The 19,957-nt window shown below is 39.2% G+C and overlaps 1 protein-coding gene across 1 annotated transcript in view; it reads right to left on the bottom strand.

Moving 5' to 3' along the window:
• VRK1 (VRK serine/threonine kinase 1) overlaps window positions 1-19,957 on the bottom strand; it is a gene marked incomplete at both ends in the record, with an annotated part of 51,868 nt that overhangs the window by 10,332 nt on the left and 21,579 nt on the right. The window contains 4 exons of the mRNA XM_080708135.1: window positions 11,146-11,324; window positions 15,087-15,145; window positions 16,900-17,020; window positions 17,784-17,916. Coding sequence (XP_080564261.1) covers window positions 11,146-11,324; window positions 15,087-15,145; window positions 16,900-17,020; window positions 17,784-17,916 — 492 coding nt within the window. The remainder of the gene's footprint in view (window positions 1-11,145; window positions 11,325-15,086; window positions 15,146-16,899; window positions 17,021-17,783; window positions 17,917-19,957) is intronic.

Below are 19,957 nucleotides of genomic sequence, written 5' to 3'. Positions count from 1 at the left end.
AAAGCCATATAAATATACAGTATTGGTTGCATAACTCTGGCCCAGTTACCTAGCCTCTCCTGAGGTTTATGATATCCAGTACCAAGACCTCTAATAAATTTTCAAAATAATAAAAATAAAAAGTATAAGACTTTGACACTCTAGTATTGTAAAGCAAAAAAGATAATATTTATCAAGATAAATACTTCAATGAAAACCAAACCCTTATATAGTAGTAGAGATTTAACTCATTTTAGGCCATTTAGAAACAAGTTCCTTCCTTCCTTCCTTCCTTCCTTCCTTCCTTCCTTCCTTCTCTATCTCTCTCTCTCTTTTTTTTTTTTAGGTTCTGGGGATGAAACTCAGGGGCATTCTACCTCTAAGCGACATCTCCAGACTTATTTTTTATTCTCTATTTTGAAACAGGGTCTCACTGAGTTGCAAATGGCCTTACTAAAGCCCTGAGGCTGTCCACAAACTACGTTCCTCCTTTCTCGGCCTCCTCAAAGCTGGGATTACAAGCGTGTGTCACCACGCCAGCTTCTTATAAAACATAATGTGTCATTAGAATTACTTTTAATTCTGACTGCCTGATCTATCTTCCTCAATAAATCTATGTCCACAAAACACCTAAACACCTAGGCAGAAAAGAGCTGAAGAAAACCTGGTGGTCAGGAGTCCTCTGCTCTGTGCCAACTGCCTGCTGCCCGTTAGTAATCACCAGCTTCAGGTAGGGAAGTTAGTAACAAATGCACAGGTATGACTTCATGCTTATAACTGAAGTACATTATGGAGCTACATTTGGGAGTTTCTATTTTACAGTAATGTCCATCTTAGCTTTTGTTGCAAAATCAACTTTTACCAACTTATAATAATTTATTATCCAAAACAATCTATATAACATGTGCTTCATTCATATCTGCCTATTAGCTATTTTATAAACTAACTTTTAAGGGCATATAATCTAGTTCTAAAGAGGATTTTAAGAGATTAAAATAAAAACATTCCATTCGCCGGGCGTGGTGGCGCACGCTTGTAATCCCCGCGCTTGGGAGGCGGAGACAGGAGGATCGCGCAGGTTCGAAGCCAGCCGTGCGTGCTGGCTTAGGAGACCCTGTTTCCAAATAAAACTGTAAAAATAGGTCTGGGAGTGTAGCCCGGAGGTAGAAGGGCTTCCAGGAACCCCAGTACCACCAAAAATAAATAAATAAATAAATAAATAAATAAATAAATAAATAAATAAATAAAAACATTCCATGTGTTTTTTTCTTGCCATCAAGAAACCAGAAAGATGAGAAAACTTAAATAGTGGGGAAAATAAGAGCACCAACAATAATACTGCAGTTAATGTTGACCACTTGCTAGGTGCTGCTGCTATTCTAAGCACTCTACACATCTATTTTAATCCTCTTAACAGTCTTAGAAGCAAGATAGACAGCATTATTATTTCCATGGGAAAAAAATTTTTGTTTTTTTTTTTTTAAAAATCACCGCTTCTTAAAAATAAATGCACAGAGAAGCACAGAAGTGACCATGGCACCAAAGAAAAATGAATTCCCTCATTTTAAGCACATCCTACAGGCATGTCCTCTCATTACTTCAACAAACACATTCCCTTGGCCATCATTCCGGGCTTTTATATGATAACAAATTTCCTTGTGCGTCTGTTATAGCCAAGTACACAAAGACCAAACAGGGCACGTATGTATAACTGCCCACATACAAAAACTGCTCATGGATCTGATAAATGCCACTTATTTAAGTCCTAAATGCCCAATATCTGCTACGCCTATTTACAAAATGGCTGTTTGACAGGCAGAAGTGAGAATTCAGACACTCAAATTTTGATTTGCAGTTGTTCTCAGCTATATCTGCACAATGAAATAACCTAGGAAACTTATAAACATTCCTGAGGCCTGGGTCCTACCCCCAGGGCTTTTGATTTCTTTGGTCTGGGTGGTATGGTGCAGGCAGTGAGACATTTAAAAACAAGTGATTTTTATAAACATCACAAGATGACCTCAGAGCCCTGCAAAGGCCTGCCCCAGGACGTGACCTTCTTACTGAATCTCCAAGTCTCGAGCAAGCAAGTAGAGAGGCGGGAGTCCTGACATCCAGGAGTGTCTCTCTCATCCCTGAAATGACTAGCAGTGGCCATCTGTAATAAAAACTACATTAAACTAACAGGTAAACAGGTATTCCAATCTGGGGGGAAGAATGTACTGTAAAAATTAGTTACTCAACAAAAACTATGAACAGATAACAAAGACTGACAAAATCTAATGGAAACCGTAGAGCCAAAAATGAAAGATACTAAATTCAAACAGAAGAACTAATCTTGTGCCAAAAGTCAATATTAAAAAATTTTTAATTTCTATTGGGCACACACCTGTAATCAATCCTAGTACTTAGGAAGCCAGACCAGAGGACCGCAGGAGGGTGGCCAGGCTCACCATCTTAGAGAGGCCTTCCACAATTTAGTGAAATCCTGTTTCAAAGTAAAAAAACAAAACAGGGCTAGGAGTATAGTTCAGGGGAAGAATGCCTCTGGGTTCATTCGTCAGTGCCACAAAGAGAGGGAGGGCGGAGAGGGGGGGAGGGAGGGAGAGAGAGAGAGAGAGAGAGGAAAGGGGGGAGGGAGGGAGAGAGAGAGAAAGAGAGAGAAGGAGGGAGGGAGAGGGAGGGAAAGGGGGGAGAGAGAGAGAGAGAGAGAGAGAGAGAGAGAGAGAGAGAGAGAGAGAGAGAGAGAGAGAGAGAGAATGCCAATGAGTATGAGACAGACACTGAGACTTAAAAGGCTACCACACCAGTAAAACAAGATTAGACTGACATGTTAAGAAAATAATCCATCCCCTTAAAATGCAACTAAACCTCAGCTGGCTTAAGAGACCCTGTTCCCAAATTTAAAAAAATATAAAATAGGTCTGGAAGTATAGCCCAGAGGTAGAAGGCCCCGGGTTCCAACCCCAGTACCACACAATAAAAAAGCAACTAAACAGAGGGATGGGGATGTAGCTCAGTGTAGAAGAGGACAGGGCTTAGTAGTGCAAAAGAAAAAAATTATGACTAAAAAACAGACCAGATTAAAGAAGCAAGAAGAAGCTCACAGACCTACTCCAAACTGCTAGGACTGGAAAAAATAAATAAATAATACAAGAGTTAGGAGACATGAAGAGACACTAGCTCCCAGAGTTCCCAGACAGTTGTAATAGAAATTCCTGGAGAGAAGAATGGAGAGAGGAGGAAAGGAGGTATTCACATACATATGAAGATCAGTATTCAAGAGTTAAAGACAGGTGCTAAGTGTCTAGACAGGAAAGGTCCACCAAGTACCAAGAAGGGTAACTGAAGTTTCAAAACAAAACACACTTATTGTGGTGAAATATACAAGGCCAATACAAAGAGGAGTGCAAGGAGCTTCAATACTGAGAAAAACAGAAAGCTAATAAGAAACAAAAATCAACAAAACTGGACGCTGGGCGACTACTCTTTATTCATTTATTTATTCTGATCTAGGGACTGAAATGAGGCATTCTACCACTAAGCTACACCCCAGCCCTTTAAAAAGAATTTTTTTAAACAGGTTTTGCTAAGTTGCTGAGCTATCCTGGAAACTGTAATCCTCCTGTCTCAGGCTCCTGAGTACCGGAGTTAAAGGTATGTACCACAATACCTGACTGCCAAATCATTCTTCAACTAAAGCAAAATAAAGATATTTGGGGACCTTGCAGGATTCAAGATGTTTATTATTCATATGCTCTCTTTTAAAAAAATCACTTGAGCATATTCTCTGAAAAAAATCAATCTAAGAAAAAAAGACATGATTAAAAAATATATAACAGACTCATTAACTCTAAATAACTAATGATACATAATGTACAAAAACTACAACTAAAATCTCAGATGACTGTAATATGAGAGATGATTTTGAGGAGCTGAGAGAATTTACTCTTGTGGGACAAGAATACAGATTTTAATTAACTCTAAATGTTCATACACAAACAAGTTAAAATGTGTTTTAAAAAAAGAGTGGGGACATTTAGGGGGGATAAGATTTCAGCTTCCTCCCATCGAAAACCTGAAAAATTGAGCCCCAAATAATCATTAGAAGTCTTTCAACAACTAGCAGAAGTGGCACAGTTCCATGCCACAGCCTCTGAAGTTAGCAATGACCAAGATGTTGGCCAGGCACCTCCAGGAAGCAGTGTGGCGCCTACACACTGAACCGCACTGCGGTGAGGAGCGTGAACACCATCCTGACGCTTCATCAGGAAGCACCCACATGTCTAAGGAGGCAGCTATGAAAACAAAACTTCTCAAAGCCCCTTGAGAGGAGCCCCTGCCACTCCTACTCTGGCCCACAAAAAGCAAGATGTGATTCTGTTTCTCCTCTAAAGAAGAAGTCTGGAGAAAGAGGGCAAGATAATCAAAATCATTCATGACTAACTAACTTCAACAATAAATGGAGAAATAACAGAATCCATGGCAAAAAAAAGAAAGTACATAGGAAAACATAAAGCGCTAAAGCCACAGAGAAGAACTGGCCAATGAAGGCTCTCACTATAGATTAACTAAAAATGCCCCAAATCAATCACTCAAATTTTGGGGCCTTCTAGTTGGGAGTTCTGGCCTGTGGTTGACCAGAACATTCTCAGAGAAGCACCCTTAAGAAAATAAAATTAATAGCACTGGGTCCTCAAATCCAAACTATAGGGAAAAGAAAAACAGCCTGGTAGGAAAAGGAAGTCATGGGTTCACAAATACAATAATCTGGCAAGTCCAGAAAGTACCATCCCTACTCACTGTGATCAAGAGAGGCACGGCCATGGGGTTAAGGGGTGAAAGGGCAAGGAGGTGAAAGAGGAAGTGCATGGGCTGCGAAGGCACTGAGGGCCCCTCTGAAGGAGGACTTGGCCCTCCTTGGAGAAAAAATTATTCTATAACCTAAATAAAAACCAGCAAAGACAGCTAGCAACTGAGTGCATGAAAGAGAAGCCTGAGATAATGCGCAAGAAACAGATCAAGAAATTAGGCTGCAATCGGGTGTGGAGGAGCACACTCGCAATCCCAGCACTCCAGAGGCAGGAAGACCGCAGGTTCAAAGCCAGCCTCAACTACTCTGTGAGGCCCTTTGCAATTTAGTAAGACTCTGTTTCCAAATAAAATATAAACTAGGTCTGGGAGTATAGCCTGGAGGTAGAAAGCCCCTGAGTTCCATCCTCAGTACCACAAAAAAAAGAAGAAAAAGAAAGAAAGAAAGGGAGAAAATAAGAAAGAAAGAAAGAAAGAAAGAAAGAATGAATGAATTTAGGCTGCTAAAAAAAAATAGAAACGAAGACACAGAAAACTGTCAGCATGACTAAGATAAATAAAGACGGAGGTAAAACATCCCCTGAATGAAGTACTGCCTCAGCTGGACATGTCGGCGCAGGCCTGTCTCCCAGCTCCTGGGGAGGCCGAGGCAAGACAGTGAAAAGCTCAACGCGGCAAATCCCTGTCTTAAAACAAAAAAGAAAAAGGACCCGGGATGCAGCTCAGCAGGAAAGTGCCTCTGGGTACAACTCCGGGTGTAAAACACACACGCGTGCGCACACACACACACACACACACACACACACACACACACAATGAGAATTGTAAAGACATCAGTTCTTTACAAATTGATCTAGAGTCAATAAAATTTCAATCAAAATTCCAGAGGTAATGTGGCGGAAATTAATAAGCTGATTCTAAAATACATATGTAAATACAAAGGGGCCAAGAATAGCAAAGACCGTTTTAAAAACGAACAAAGCTGGAGGACTTGCACTGTTAGATAAAGTCATGTAGCGAGTAGTTCAACAAGACTGATTCATGAGGCCGATGTAGAGAGTAAGTACCAAGAAACAAAACACCCAAGAGCTCCGGGTGTCACAGCTCACTGCATGCTAGGGACACACGGTCCTTTTCAATAAATGGTTCATGGCAACAGAACCCTCAGAGCCACTGAGGGGATACAATAACTCCCACCATCAATAAAATTTTCTGTCAAATTGCAGACCTAAATGTGATAAAAATTCATTAGGATAACATGATCTTGATCTTGAGGGTGACCTATTTTTCTAAATAAAATTTAAAAAGTATTAACCACAAACAAAAATGGTAAATTGGGCTTGGTTGAAATGAAGAATTTCTATTTATTAAAGACAGCAGATTAAAAAGAGTGAAAAGATAAACCATGGACTGGAGGATGGTATGGATGGTTCATACACAAAGTATTGGAATCGGGCAAATCATAAAAAAGCTGTTTTACTGGGTGAAAAAGGGAAATGCACTTCACACACACACAAAAAAAAGAACCACGACCTGCGGGCACACAAAAAGGTGTTCAAAATTAATACTCTTCACTCAGTTTAACTTCATTAAAAAAACACCCTGTGCATACTCACTAAAATAGATACAATCAAATATAATGCCATAGCCAGTGTGCAGTGAGCACTGGAACTCTCATTAGCTGCTGGTGAGAGGAGAAACCGAGGCAGGAGTTCTGGAGAACTGCTCTGGTAGCACCTACACAGCTGAGCAGACATCAACACTGCGCCTCGGCAATCCACTACGGACACACCCGGTACGAAACGCCTCCCCAGGAAATTATTGTAATGTTCTTAACAGCTTTATTACAGTTGCCCCAAACTGGAAACTCAAACAGTTATCAATATTTGAAGTGGTACATAAATTACTTTAACAATCATAATGAAGAGTATTAAACAACACATAAAGTACTAGGCAATAACAACAACAAAATTCTTATATGCAACAGCAAACAAAGTCATACAGTTGAATAACGACACCAATGAATACATGCTGAAGGATATCACTACAATAATACACTCACCCTGACAATAATCTACACCTTGGTCTGAATGGTGCCTGAGTATATGCGTTCAGTCTGTAAAGTTTAAATTCCACCCTATCTGTGTACTTTTCTGTACATATGTAATAATTTCACTTAGAAATTTAAGGGGAAGCCGGGCGTGGTGGCGCACACTTGTAATCCCCGCGCTTGGGAGGCTGAGACAGAAGGATCGCACAGGTTCGAAGCCAGCCTCAGCTACTTAGTGAGGCTCTCAGCAACTTAGTGAGACCCTGTTTCCAAATAAATATAAGATAGGTCTGGGAGTATAGCCCGGAGGTAGAAAGCCTCTGGGTTCCACCCCAGTACCCCCCCACCCACACACACCCCCACACACAAAATTAAGGGGAAAAATCTACTTAACAAAGTTTAGTCAGATAAGAGGAGGTTCAAAATCAAGAACTCAATAATGGACCTATAGAAAAAAAACTCAGTAAACACTGAACCCATTTAAACATAGAACTACGATTATACTTCTAGAAAACAAAAATGTGTCAACTTCACCAATCTAGCTTCATTCAATTTTAAAGTGTATTCCTATTACTATATCATATTAAAACAGAAGGATAGGTTTTCCCCAAACTGAGGTATCTTTGGGAAAATCTGACTTGAACTACCAGCTACAAGGTCTACTGAGTGGGTTAAGCGCTGTTCACAGAGCAGCCGCAGGCCACTCCTGCACTGGAAGGCCTTTGCTCTTATTCGACGCTTTGTACCTTGTTCCAGGCTGAGTGCCAGCAGGGATTTATTTAACAAAGGTTGATGGGTTTACAGAGAAACGCTGAAAAGGCCAATTAGTATAATATAACTGAAAAAATAAAATTAAAAAAATTAGGAGGCAAAATAGGAGGCAAGAAAAGAAGAAATGTGTACATCATTCACATAAATAATATATACTGTCAGAAGCTGAAAAAATGAAATATAAGTTGTAAGACCATATCCTAGACTTTTCAATGAATCCTGAGGGATAAGACTCAAGAGACTCCAATCAACAGTCTTTCTTTTGAGTTGAGCAAGCAACTTAATCAAAACCTTAGAAGAAAAGAGCTAATGGAAGTATTAATGTCCTTTTGACTTGCTGAGCCCCTTCCAGTAAAGCACGCCACTCTCAGCCCAGATGGGACAGGAAGGAATTCTGTAAGGGTGGGACTGCATGCTATTGATCTTGGTGAGCCCTAGAGACCGAGTTTACACGAGGTACATACATGAGGCCTTATACCATAATAACTACTGCAATATACTGACAGATTCTCATCAAAGTGCTCAGTTCTTTTTTTTTTTTTTTTTGGTGGTAATGGGGATAGAACCCAGGGACCTTCTACCTCCAAGCTATACAGCCAGACCTATTTTATATTTTATTTGGAAACAGGGTCTCTTAAGCCAGCTGAGGATGGCTTCGAACCTGCGCGATCCTCCTGTCTCAGCCTCCCAAGCGCAGGGATTACAAGTGTGCGCCACCACACCCGGCCAAAGTGCTCAGTTCTGATCAACAATCAAACTCTTTGGCAGATTTATACTTAGTCTCTTTCTTCTTCAACCTTACAACATTCTAAATTCTGTACTTTAAATAAAATTCTTGTTATTGGGCTGAACATATCTCCAAGTGGGTACATTCATATTTCACTCATTTCCAAATACACTTCACTATAATGGAGCATGGTTGCAAAACTGGAAACTCTGCTTGTTCCATTGTTGATCAATTCCTACAAATTTTACCATAAAGAATATCTCTTGGGGCCAGGCGTGGTGGTGCACACTGGTAAGCTTGTAATCCCCGCACTTGGGAGGCAGAGACAGGAGGATGGCGCAGATTCGAAGTCAGCCTTGCTGGCTTCAGAGACCCTGTTTCCAAATAAAAATAGGTCTGGGAGTGTAGCCCGGAGGTAGAAGGGTTTCCAGGAACCCTAGTACCACAAAAAAAAAAAAAAAAAAAAAAAAAGAAGAAGAATATCTCTTGGGAACTTAAAGATAAATTTATATTGAATTGATGAGACTTCAGTTTGATAAACATAAAGCTATAATTATTTAAAGTTCAAACAGTTTTAACAAAAGAAGGGACAAACATACGAATTACAAGGATTAATGATGTTTCCCAGATTAAGCATCATATTTAGTTCTGAGCCTCCTGGTAGCTAGAGCAACAAAAGACAACTAAATTTTAGACCTTGCTAAAAAAAAAAAAAAAAAAAAAAAAAAAAAAAAGCAGCACACTAGCTCCTCAAAGGAAAAAGCTTTTTCCTTGTAGGGTGTTCCCAATTCTTTAATCAGAAGAGCTCTGTTTTCATCTGCTTTGGATGGGAGCATTTACAATTTATTAGAAGAAAAATATTTTGTGGCTAAGAAAGAAAGCTTTAAAAATGGATATGATCCAACTATTTTACTTTACAAATCAAAAAAAAAGTCAAAAAGCCAACAAAATTACTCATTTCAGTAGCATGGCTACCATGCAGCTTCATAATCTTCCTCTAAACTAATTTTAACTTAATAATTTCTTTTTACTACAAAGAACAAGGAGTATATCAAAACAAGTGAACTAAAAAAAGCAAACCCCCTCCCCTTTTTTGCGTAACTGGGGATTGAACCCATAGGCATTCTACCTCCGAGCTACGTCCCGTCCTATTTTTTGGTTAATTCTTTATCTGGAAATGGAGTCTCATTAAGTTGCATTGGGCCTCATAAAGTAGCTGAGACTGGCCCCGAACCTGCAATCCTCCTGTCTCAGCCTCCCAAGGACTGGGATTACAAGCAGGTGCCACGAAGCAAAGCAAACCTCTTAATAGTTCAATGTGGCATACATTTTTACTCTTGCCTTGAAGGAAGCCTTAAACCTGTAAGGGGGGCTCCAACAGGAATTCCCAGCCTCTTGAACCACTCAAGGGCACAAGAGAGCTCTATGGTCACAGATATTAGCTGGGCAGCAGATTGACCTACTGAGGTCTAAAGTCAGGCGGCCAGCAGAAACCATTTCTCCCCATGGAGTTTCAAACAACATGGATTTGTAAAGGAAAGGGAGCTGCTTTGGGTAAGTCTCATGGCAGCAGAGATCTTTATTTCTTAATTGGCACTATTTTAGAGAAAAACACTATAGAAGTTAGCTAGCTATAAGCATGAACACAAAGAAACCTGTCCTGAGTAACGAAATGCATGCTGTACCCTTAAGCCTGCTGCAGAGCTCTCTACCTGAGTGGGAAATCCACGCAGCCTTCCACTCTACCCTCTTCACTTCAAACCATGATCTGGCTTTAGCATATTTGTTTAGTACAAAATAAAGCAGATCAAACTAAGACAAAACGTGTGAAAGGAAATAACATTTTATATGAACAGACAGAAATGTATAGTTTTCAGATATAACGGAAACTACAGAGAGAGCAGCTATTTGTCTAAGAAGGTAAAATTCCTAATACAATTTTGAAATCTCTATCTTCTTGTAAGTTAGACTCACACAAATCTTTTAATAAGATGCTTCTAATTTAAAGAGAGAAAATTTATTTTCAAACCTTTTCTAACAGTTGGAATATGAGAGTTTTGAGAAAATCTATTGGGATTTTCAGAGATCATGATAGAAGAAATGGCCAATAATATAAAAATATTTTTCTTCTGAAAGTCGTTTTCCTTTCCCATATAAAAACCTAACATATTTTATTAAATAATATCAAATAAAAGGAAATCAATAAATTTATCAATAAATTATAAAAATAATCAACAGTAAATAAGTTAACACATATCTATAAAATCTAAATTTTGAAGTGACAGCAAGAGTTCTTTACATTCTTATACATCTACTTTAAAGTCATTATTTCTTAATATTCCCCCCCCAAATTAATCCCCTTTATAAGCAGATACAAATCAAATGGTAGACACACCAAACCAACAGAAAAAGAAATTTTCAAATGTCAGCTTTTAAATGGTAAACACTTCTACCATACCCATACAAAAGGAAAAACAGAAACAAGGTCAACCCTAGTGGTGGCCTGGGAGGGAAGGATCCTGGGCATTCACTTAGCACTCCCTAAACCCTTCTGCCAGACAGCTCGAGACTCTTTAGGTATTTAATAACTTGTTATGGAACATAAGATAGATATAAATATTTTTCTATAATCCTCTACACATTATTTGTTATCATAAAAGTTTGCCTTTACATAGTGGTGATAAATATTTCATCACCAAGCAATCTGTTATTTTCTTCACTGAACTACTGTTTCACTTTCATAAGTTAGTATTTGTTGTGGTTATAATCAGAAGAAGCCCGAGGATAACATAATACCAAAGTTCACCTTGGCCACTGCTTTTGCCTTCGCACCTCCGTTCTCCACAATACTGAGGTCCAGTTTGCCATCATCCTTACTTCCTATAGCTTTTAGTCCTTGCAAAAGAATATCACGTAAATTTTGATACAGGGGTTTTTCAGTATAGTCCAGTAACTTCACAGTTTCCATGTATTTAGCAATTTCACCTAAAAGAAAAACACAAGCATTTATCATTTTTAATCACAAATCTGATATGTTTATTTCTTACAAGAAAATAATTCACATAGATTAGAATGCAAGCATATAACATGTTAAAATACATTCACAAACATATCAAAGTCAATCACTAAGCCAAACATGAGAAGGAGAGAGTGGAGAGGGAATGGGGCGGGAATTGGGGAAGGGCTAATTAGGTGATATGTGCACGTATACCTCTACCATCTTATACCCCATTAAGATGTACGACCACAATGCACCAATAAAAAATTTTTTTAAATAAACTACTAAGACCCAAAAAGAAGAAATATTTTTTCAATCATTTATTCAATGAAAAGTAAGCTTCTGAATTTAGGAACTGTCAGGTATGTAAAGTAACACACTTGATCTTAGACAAAAGGCTGAGAAGCAATAACGTAAAATAAAAACCATACTTTAGATAACGATGTAAAAACATTTTGTAGCTCTGTGCTACAGAAAGAACAGATACTTAAAAATTTAAATATGCATAAAATAACTAGTTTTAAAGATCTAAAATTACAAAAGAACCTAGAATAAAGATTTTGAAAGTAAAATGTACTTCAGTACAATGAACAGCATAGGGAATATTTTCTGGCTATGGAAGCCAATAGTTCCATAAAAGATAGATGAATTCTTTGTAGAAAGGAGAAATAAAATATATCAGAAACAGATTGAAAAAAGAAGCAAGAGGCAAAGCCTAAATTTCTCCATAAAGGAGAAAAATCAACTTGTGAATAAAAAACAATTTAGTGTACATAGACAAACCTCGCCAGAAGAACAAGTCCTTCAAGTCAGCATTTCTCAACATTAAAAACCCATTTGGGGACTAATGATTCACACCCAGAGACCTTTCCTTGGACCTCCAGACTTGTAGATCCACTGTCTCATATACTGGTTCTTAGATAATGTAACTGGCTCCTCAAAACCCAGTGAATCAAACCATAACTCCTAAACCTAACCCTCAATCCTCCCTGTGGTTTTCCTTGTTACTAAGAATTCCAGACTTCTCAAAAGCCAAAATCTCAGTCTTCCTTCAACCTTCTTTCATTCCCACTCCATCCCCAATATATCAGGATATCCTGTCCATGCTACTTACCAAAACACATTCATTAACTCAACTCTTTTTTTTTCTTTTGCGGTACTAGAGATGGAACCTAGGGGCATTCTACCTCCAAGCTGTACCCCCAGCCCTATTTTTTCTACTTTATTTTGAAACAGGGTCTCAGTGAGTTACAAAGGGCCTCACTAAGTAGCTGAGGCTGTCTGCGAACCACAATCCTCCTGTCTCAGCCTCCTAAATGCTGAGATTATAAATGTGCATCATCACGCCCAGCTTAATTCAACTATTTAAGTACCCATTATGTGCCCAACACTCTTTGAGATACCTGATACAAAAGAAAAAAGGAAAAAAAATCCCAAATTTCCACTTTCTTAGTGTAATAAGATCTACAAAACACCTAAAACAAACACTACTGTATCTGGCAAAATATTGAAAAATTTCTCTCTCCAAGAGGAAAATAGCAAAAATGCCCACTTTTACCACTTCTATTCACAATAGAATAACCATATTTGCTTTTAGCCAGCAGAAGCAAGAAAAGAAACAGAAGACATTTACAGTGGAGTGGAAGATATAACATAATCTTTAGTCACAAAATGATAATGTGTATAAAAAAATCCTACAAAATCTACCAAAACCCGACTGTATCTAATAGATAAATTTAGCAAGGTCACAGGATACATATAAAAACCTATCCTTTTTCTACATACTACTAAAAATTAAAAATAAAAATTTAAAAACATATCATTTCAACAACATTAAAAAGCATCAAATAACCAAATGTAAGTATAGTAAACCACGAGCATGATTTTGGAAGAGGACTATAAAACACAATTAGGAGAATTTCAGAGACCAGGTTTAATGAGGACAAACCGTGCTAGTGGACTGGAGACTCGACACTGTACAGACATTCGTGCTCCCCAGATGAGTCTACAGGCTGTTTCCCCACACTGGGGGTGGTGGACATACACGACGGCAAGATGACTGTAGAATTTCTTAAATGGAAATGCAAAGAAGCAAGAATAGCAAAATGAAGTGTAAAGAAAAGCAGTGGCTCAGCAGGTATCACCAGATAGCGAGACTTAAAGATACAGCCACGGTAACTGAGACAGTGGAGCTCAAGGAAAGATAAAACAACAACTGAAAGAAGAGTTCAGAAATAAGCACTTGATGGCACGGCGGCGGCAGAGGGCAAGGCCTTCTCAAGAACGGTGCCGGGGCAGCGGGCCAACCACAGGCAGCGTGCACACCTATGCGCGGCGACGGCTCTCTGTAACTGCCAGGAGCCAGAAACCACCCAGCACAAGAACAGCCGCGTCGTGCTACAGAGGCACAAAGGAATACGATTCCGAAATGAGAATGGCAAGTGACTGTTTAAACACACAACAAATGTATGACCTGCACGAACCAAGAACCGAGAAGGAAAAGGAGACGAGGACATGCCACTTTCAAGAGGGCCAGGACTTTTATCTATTTCATCCACTGTATGATTCCATTTTTATAAACTTCTAAAACAAATCTTGGGTGTTACAAAATAGCCGATAAGTCACTGGGCCGGGGAGGAGGGGCTACTGCTGGGTAAAAGACACTGAGGGTGATCTGAGCACGTCACACTGCGTCCTGGATGTGAATGGCGGTTGCTCGGCTCAAGAGCATCAAGTCGGGGAGGGCCTGCCTGACGCGGAGGTCAGCTGCCTCCCAAGGTACCCTCGCTGGCACCTGTCAGCCTCCACTGCCTCTTCCCTGGCCTGGATGACTACTGTCGCCCAGAGCTGCCTCTCTACACCTGCCGCAGTCTCCTCAGCAGAGAGACCCGAGATTTCCTCAAAAGATGAGCCATGCAGTGCCACTCTTCTACGCCAAGCCTCTTCTTTTGCTCCAAGGAAAAGCCAACAGCCTCGTAAGACCCAGGAGGACACGCGTCTCAAATTCACCAGGCTCCTGTGTCCATGCTACTTGGACTGCTGTTACCCAGCCCTCACGCAGCTCAGCTGCACTGGCCTCCTCATGTGAATCTGCACTTTCCTCCCCAGTCCTGTTGTGTTTCTTACTGTTCACAGTGCAGATATAACATCCTGTGAAAATCACTCTTCTACTACCTCTCACGACCAATCAGAATGTAGCTTCACGAGGACAGAGCCTCTATTTGTCTTGATCACTGATGTACCCTCAGATAGACAGAATAGTGGCGGGCACACCTCAATAAACACTAACTGAATGAGTTAATGGAATTTTTTTTTCTTAAAAGCACTAAATAATTTGATGAAGCTCAAATAATCATTTAACAACTCACCTTTACAAAGAAAAGCGCTTTTTTAGCCAGGTATGGTGGCGCACGCTTGTAATCCCAGCATTCGGGAGGCTGAGACCTGGAGGATCGCGGTTCACAGACAGCCTCAGCTACTTAGTGAGACCCTCTGCAACTCAGTGAGACCCGGTTTCAAAATAAAGATTAAAAAATAGGGCAGGAGGGTGTAGCTCAGAGGTCAAATGCCCCTGGGTTCCATCCCCAGACCCGCAAAAAAAAAAAAAAAAAAAAAAAAGCTCTTTTTTAATGAGCAGCCCTCAGTACAATATTATACTTAAAAATTACATTAAAGAACACTTCGATGACACCATGCCTTTCTCCTCCCAAGAAAAGATCCCTCTGAGCATTATGAACCCCTTCTCCTACCTGGCTTGTTTTTCTCAGGAAAACACTGCTCCATCAGACTTGCAATATTTTCTCTGTATCTGTTAAAAATTAAAGAATGAATCATTGAAGCTTGATATCATAGAATATTAACATTTAGTAGCAGTTAATAGCATATTAAGCAGCACTATTACCTCCTAAATAAGCTTACGGAACACTCTTCTAAAATAAACTGAACAGGCTGGGCTTGGTGGCTCACACTTGTAATCCCAGTACTTGGGAGGCTGAGAATCGCACAGGTTTGAAGCCAGACTCAGCTACTTAGTGAGGCTCTCAGCCACTTAGAGAGACCATGTTTCCAAATAAAATAGAAAATAGGTCTGGGAGTGTAGTTCAAAGGTAGGAAGCCTCTGGGGGTTCCATCCCCAGCACCACCAATAAGTTAAATAAATAAACAAACAAACAAGCAAAAATCTAAGGAAAGCCAGGCATGGTGGTGCACGCTTGTAATTCCAGCATTCGGGAGGCTAAGACAAGAGGATCACGGTGCCTCCGCTACTTAGTGAAGCCCTTTGCAACTCAGTGAGACCCTGTCTCAAAAAATAAAGAATAAAAAATAGGGCTGGGGGTAGAATGCTCCTGGGTTCCATCCTCAGCACTGCAAAATTAAGAAAGAAAGAAAGAAAGAAAGAAAGAAAGAAAGAAAGAAAGAAAGAAAGAAAGAAAGAAAGAAAGAAAGAAAGAAGTCTAAGGAATCTTAGCATTTATCAAGTATTTTCTTAATTCCAAATTATTATCATTAAAAACCGTTACGGTGGTACAGCAAAACCGCACTGGTCTAAGATGTAGCCTCGGGGTCTTGTTCTTAGCTATCTTGGAAAAAAATAGCCAGAACTCCCCCCCATAACTTAAGCAATTTTAATATTACAAAGACAGGAAGGCAGAACAGAAATTAAAGCACTATACCAGAGGGGGGTATAATAGAGTAATATGCAAATAAGTTACTTAAGTTTTGGATATGGAACAATTTTTTCATGAAGATACATTATCCTTCATCTTGCTCAACCAATAATCTTCTGACTTAGGTGTGAGCCCTCCCGTTAACTCTGTGCAGGCTCTTTTTTTTATTATTATTATTATGGGGACTTCTTGCTCAGCCAAAAGCCTTCCTGCCTCGATGCAGGTACAGACCTAGGTCTTTGTTAGGATCAGAACAATTAACAGAGTCAGGAGTACATGGTATCTGCCCCTCTTGACAGAGGGCTGTACCCACCCTTCACATTCTTGGGAAATTCTAGCCCATCTGCTAGGAGTTTACTTATTATGTAAACCTGTCGATTTTTTTTTTTCTTTTGTGATACTGGGGATGGAACCCAGGGGCTTTTCTACCTCTGGGCTACACTCCCAGACCTATTTTATACTTTATTTGGAAACAGGGTCTCACTAAGTTCCTGAGAGCCTCCCTAAGTAGCTGGGGCTGACTCTGCACTTGTGGGATTCTCCTGTCTCAGCCACCCAAGTGCTGAGATTACAAGCACGCCCACCATGCCCGGCCTTATGTAAACTGTCTTTAAAAGATGAAGGCCCTAGGTCCCAACTCTGCATTATAACAGCTGCCTGAGTGCCTGGCAGTAACCAGGTCCTGACTGCTTTTTATATTTTGAAACTAATTTTCGATACATTAATACCAAAGTCATTTTCCAATACTGGCACATTAATACCAAAGCTACTTTCAAATACATTTTGAAGCCATTTCCCAGTACCGACACAAAAACTATGGTTCTTGTCAAGAAATTCTGACTAAAGACATTTGCTCTATCATGATTTTACCAAAATAATCTCACATGTTCTTTACCTAATTTTGGAATCTCTAACATAGTTAGGATCTTTCAAATTATCCTCCCATGGAAGATGGCCACTAAGCCACTGGATCATGCAATAGCCAAGAATTTCCAAATCACCACGTCTTGACGGGGCTACAAACACAAAAGAAGAAATTAGGCAAAACAAAATAATTTTAAAGGTAAAATTTCGTGTGTGTGTGTGTGTGTGTGTGTGTGTGTGTGTGTGTGTGTTAAAATAAGGTAAAAGAGTCAACTCCAAAGTCTGTTTTTCATCATAACATCTGAATTATGTGTAATAAGTACTAGATATTGGCCAGTAGAAAATAAGTATTTTTATCTCTTGCCTAATAATGTACTTTAAAAACCCAAACTGATAAAACATTAGAATTTCAAACTATCAGTCTAGAAAATAAATTATGAAACCATGACACATTTAATGTTGTCTTTGATATTAAAAATGTTATATACTATTAAGAGGCCCAGAGAAGTGGGTGTCTGAGATCCACCACAGTGTTAGGCACAGAAAAAAGAAATGACTCCTGAAGAAACAAGCTAACTTAACAGGTGAAGACCACCTGTTATGTTACAGCTGCAAAAAAATTAATAGGAAACAGAAACAATCCAGCAATTCCAATTAAGCTATTTAAAACCAAAAAGAAGCCCTCAGTGCAATGAAATGGAACTTCTCCACACCACCTCTCCCTCAGTTCTCTGCAGGGTGAGGCAGGGCGGGAAAGCAAGCACAAGTTCTGTATTTTCAGGAGTCCAACCTCTGCCTGCTTCCCCATCCACTTAGCCTCTTCCTTCCCTACGTGTCTATGCACTTCTGTATGGGGAATCACGTAGGAATTCAGCTGACACAGCAGCGTCTCTCATTCAGGCGCCGAAGACATACCCACGCCGTTGTGCGCGTCGATGCTCGTGAACTCCAGAGTGCCATCGTGACATCTTTTGGGGTCCTCTCTGTATTCTTTATGAACTCCTTCTGGGCAGTACCGATAAGCAAGGCCATAATCTACCAAGTATACCTATAAATTCCCAAGCACCAGGACAAATTAAAGCCAAAATCACTGCAACGACACAAGTTTACTGTATAGAAATAAAATACTGTCACTTGAGGGTGGATTCACCTCAAGGACAAACCATGGCACTCCAAACAAGTTAGATCCAAAATGCACACAAAAGCAAATATTCAATTCTAAGAGACTTTTAAAAGATCTTTTTAACTGTTTATTTTGTAGTGGTGGAGATCAAATCCAGGATCCACGCATGCAAGACAAGTGTTCTACCACTAAGCTATAGTCTCAGCCCAAGATTTTTTATTTTTAATAAAAATGTTAAATGACCATATAACACTTGACTTTTTAAAACTATGTGCTAAGCTTGTAACTAATCTTACCTTAACTTGAGCAAGTCTTATAAATCTTACACTTTGTCTTAAAGAGTATAAGACAAAATTGATTATAAAATCAATCAATACACATGTTCCAATACAATTAATACTTTTTACAAGGAAAAGCACATTACTGCTAACACATCTAATATGGTACCAAAGTCATCTTGTATCCATTTGTTTCTTTACTAGTAAAATAGTAAGTACCAAATTACTTCATAAAAATACTTCAAGAATTAGAACTCAAAGAACTTTTACCTACATTTAAATACTATATACTAAAATCAAATCCTCACGATTTAAAGTAACCTTGAATCCTATATACATATGTGTATCTGTGAGCATCCACACTGGGTGTGACCAGCACACAATACTAATACAGCTCCTTCTATTCCACAGCCGCACGTTACATCTCTAATCCAGGGTAGCTATCACAAACACATGCATGTGAGCACAAGATGAACCTGAAGTAAAAATATAAGGCTGGAGCTAACACTGGTAAAGCAATCCCACCCAGCACATGCCTGAAAGCTAAGAGAGCTGTAAAATAGTCACAGAAACAGAAGCAGCATCCTTTAGTCAGTGCACACTGAGCTGTCATATTTTTATTGTATTATACAAGTCTAGACGACTTCAATTAATGGGACTCTTACTGTTCAAGTTCTTAGCTGCTACTTTGCTATTTAACCAAAAAAATCTAAAATGAGACAAATTCGGCAATTGCCTTCGAGACCTCTCCACTAGCATGCCACAGTTGAGCTACCTTTTTCTGTTACACACAAATCCCTTGTATCCACCATAACTGGCATGGGGGGAAGGAATGTACAAGATGTCAGAAAAAGAGAGCCAAAGGAAAAGGGGAAACAAAGCAAGGGGTGGTTAAGGTAGATCTGAAAGAAGAATCGCAGACATTAACGACAAGTAACCACTGAGTTATCAAAGCACCCAACACATTTTAAAATGTTCAAATCTTCTTTTTTCATATAAAATCAAGTAAGAAGTGAGAACACATACTATGTCTAGTGGCTCAACTATGAGTATCACCTAAACCTCACCTTCATCAACTTCACAGAGACAACAAGAAATGTAAAGATCCCCGTACTCCAACTAAACTGACCCAAATGAAGGGGTAACGTTAGCTTTTCTCCTTCCCTTACACAGCAAATATCACAAAAGAAATGTAATAAACTAAAAAACGCGCATTTGAATTCCAAACACTAAGAGTATACAAACTGAGACAGCTCAGATATTTCTGTAAACCAATTGATTTGAATAATCAACATGTTAAAGACCAAATTTTCCAAGTAATAGAACACTTATGTTTGATGGATTTCTTGAACAAAGGAAATAAAAAAAGTGACAAAGCAGACAAGCAAACATAATTCACTGGTGTACTATATAATTTTAAGCTTCCACCCCCAAACAGCTATTTGAAATTCATTTTGTATCACAAGCACTTCTTCTGAATATTATTTAGGGCAAAATAGCCAACTTGATAAAGTGCCAACAAATTGCATCAAAAATGTAGACTGTTAACTAGATAAAAGTGTCAAGAAGAAATATTATTATTACCATATCTACTTCAAAAAGTAAAACTTCTGCATGGGTTCAAGGGTTCAATGCAACCATATTTGTTTTCAAACAACACGGTTTAAGCAATAAAAACTAAAGTTATA

Source organism: Muscardinus avellanarius, assembly GCF_963383645.1.
Source record: "Muscardinus avellanarius genome assembly, chromosome: 12".
Classification (NCBI taxonomy): Eukaryota; Metazoa; Chordata; class Mammalia; order Rodentia; family Gliridae; genus Muscardinus; species Muscardinus avellanarius.
Note: the sequence above shows the minus strand (reverse complement) of the source record. Positions and strands in the feature narration are given on the sequence as shown.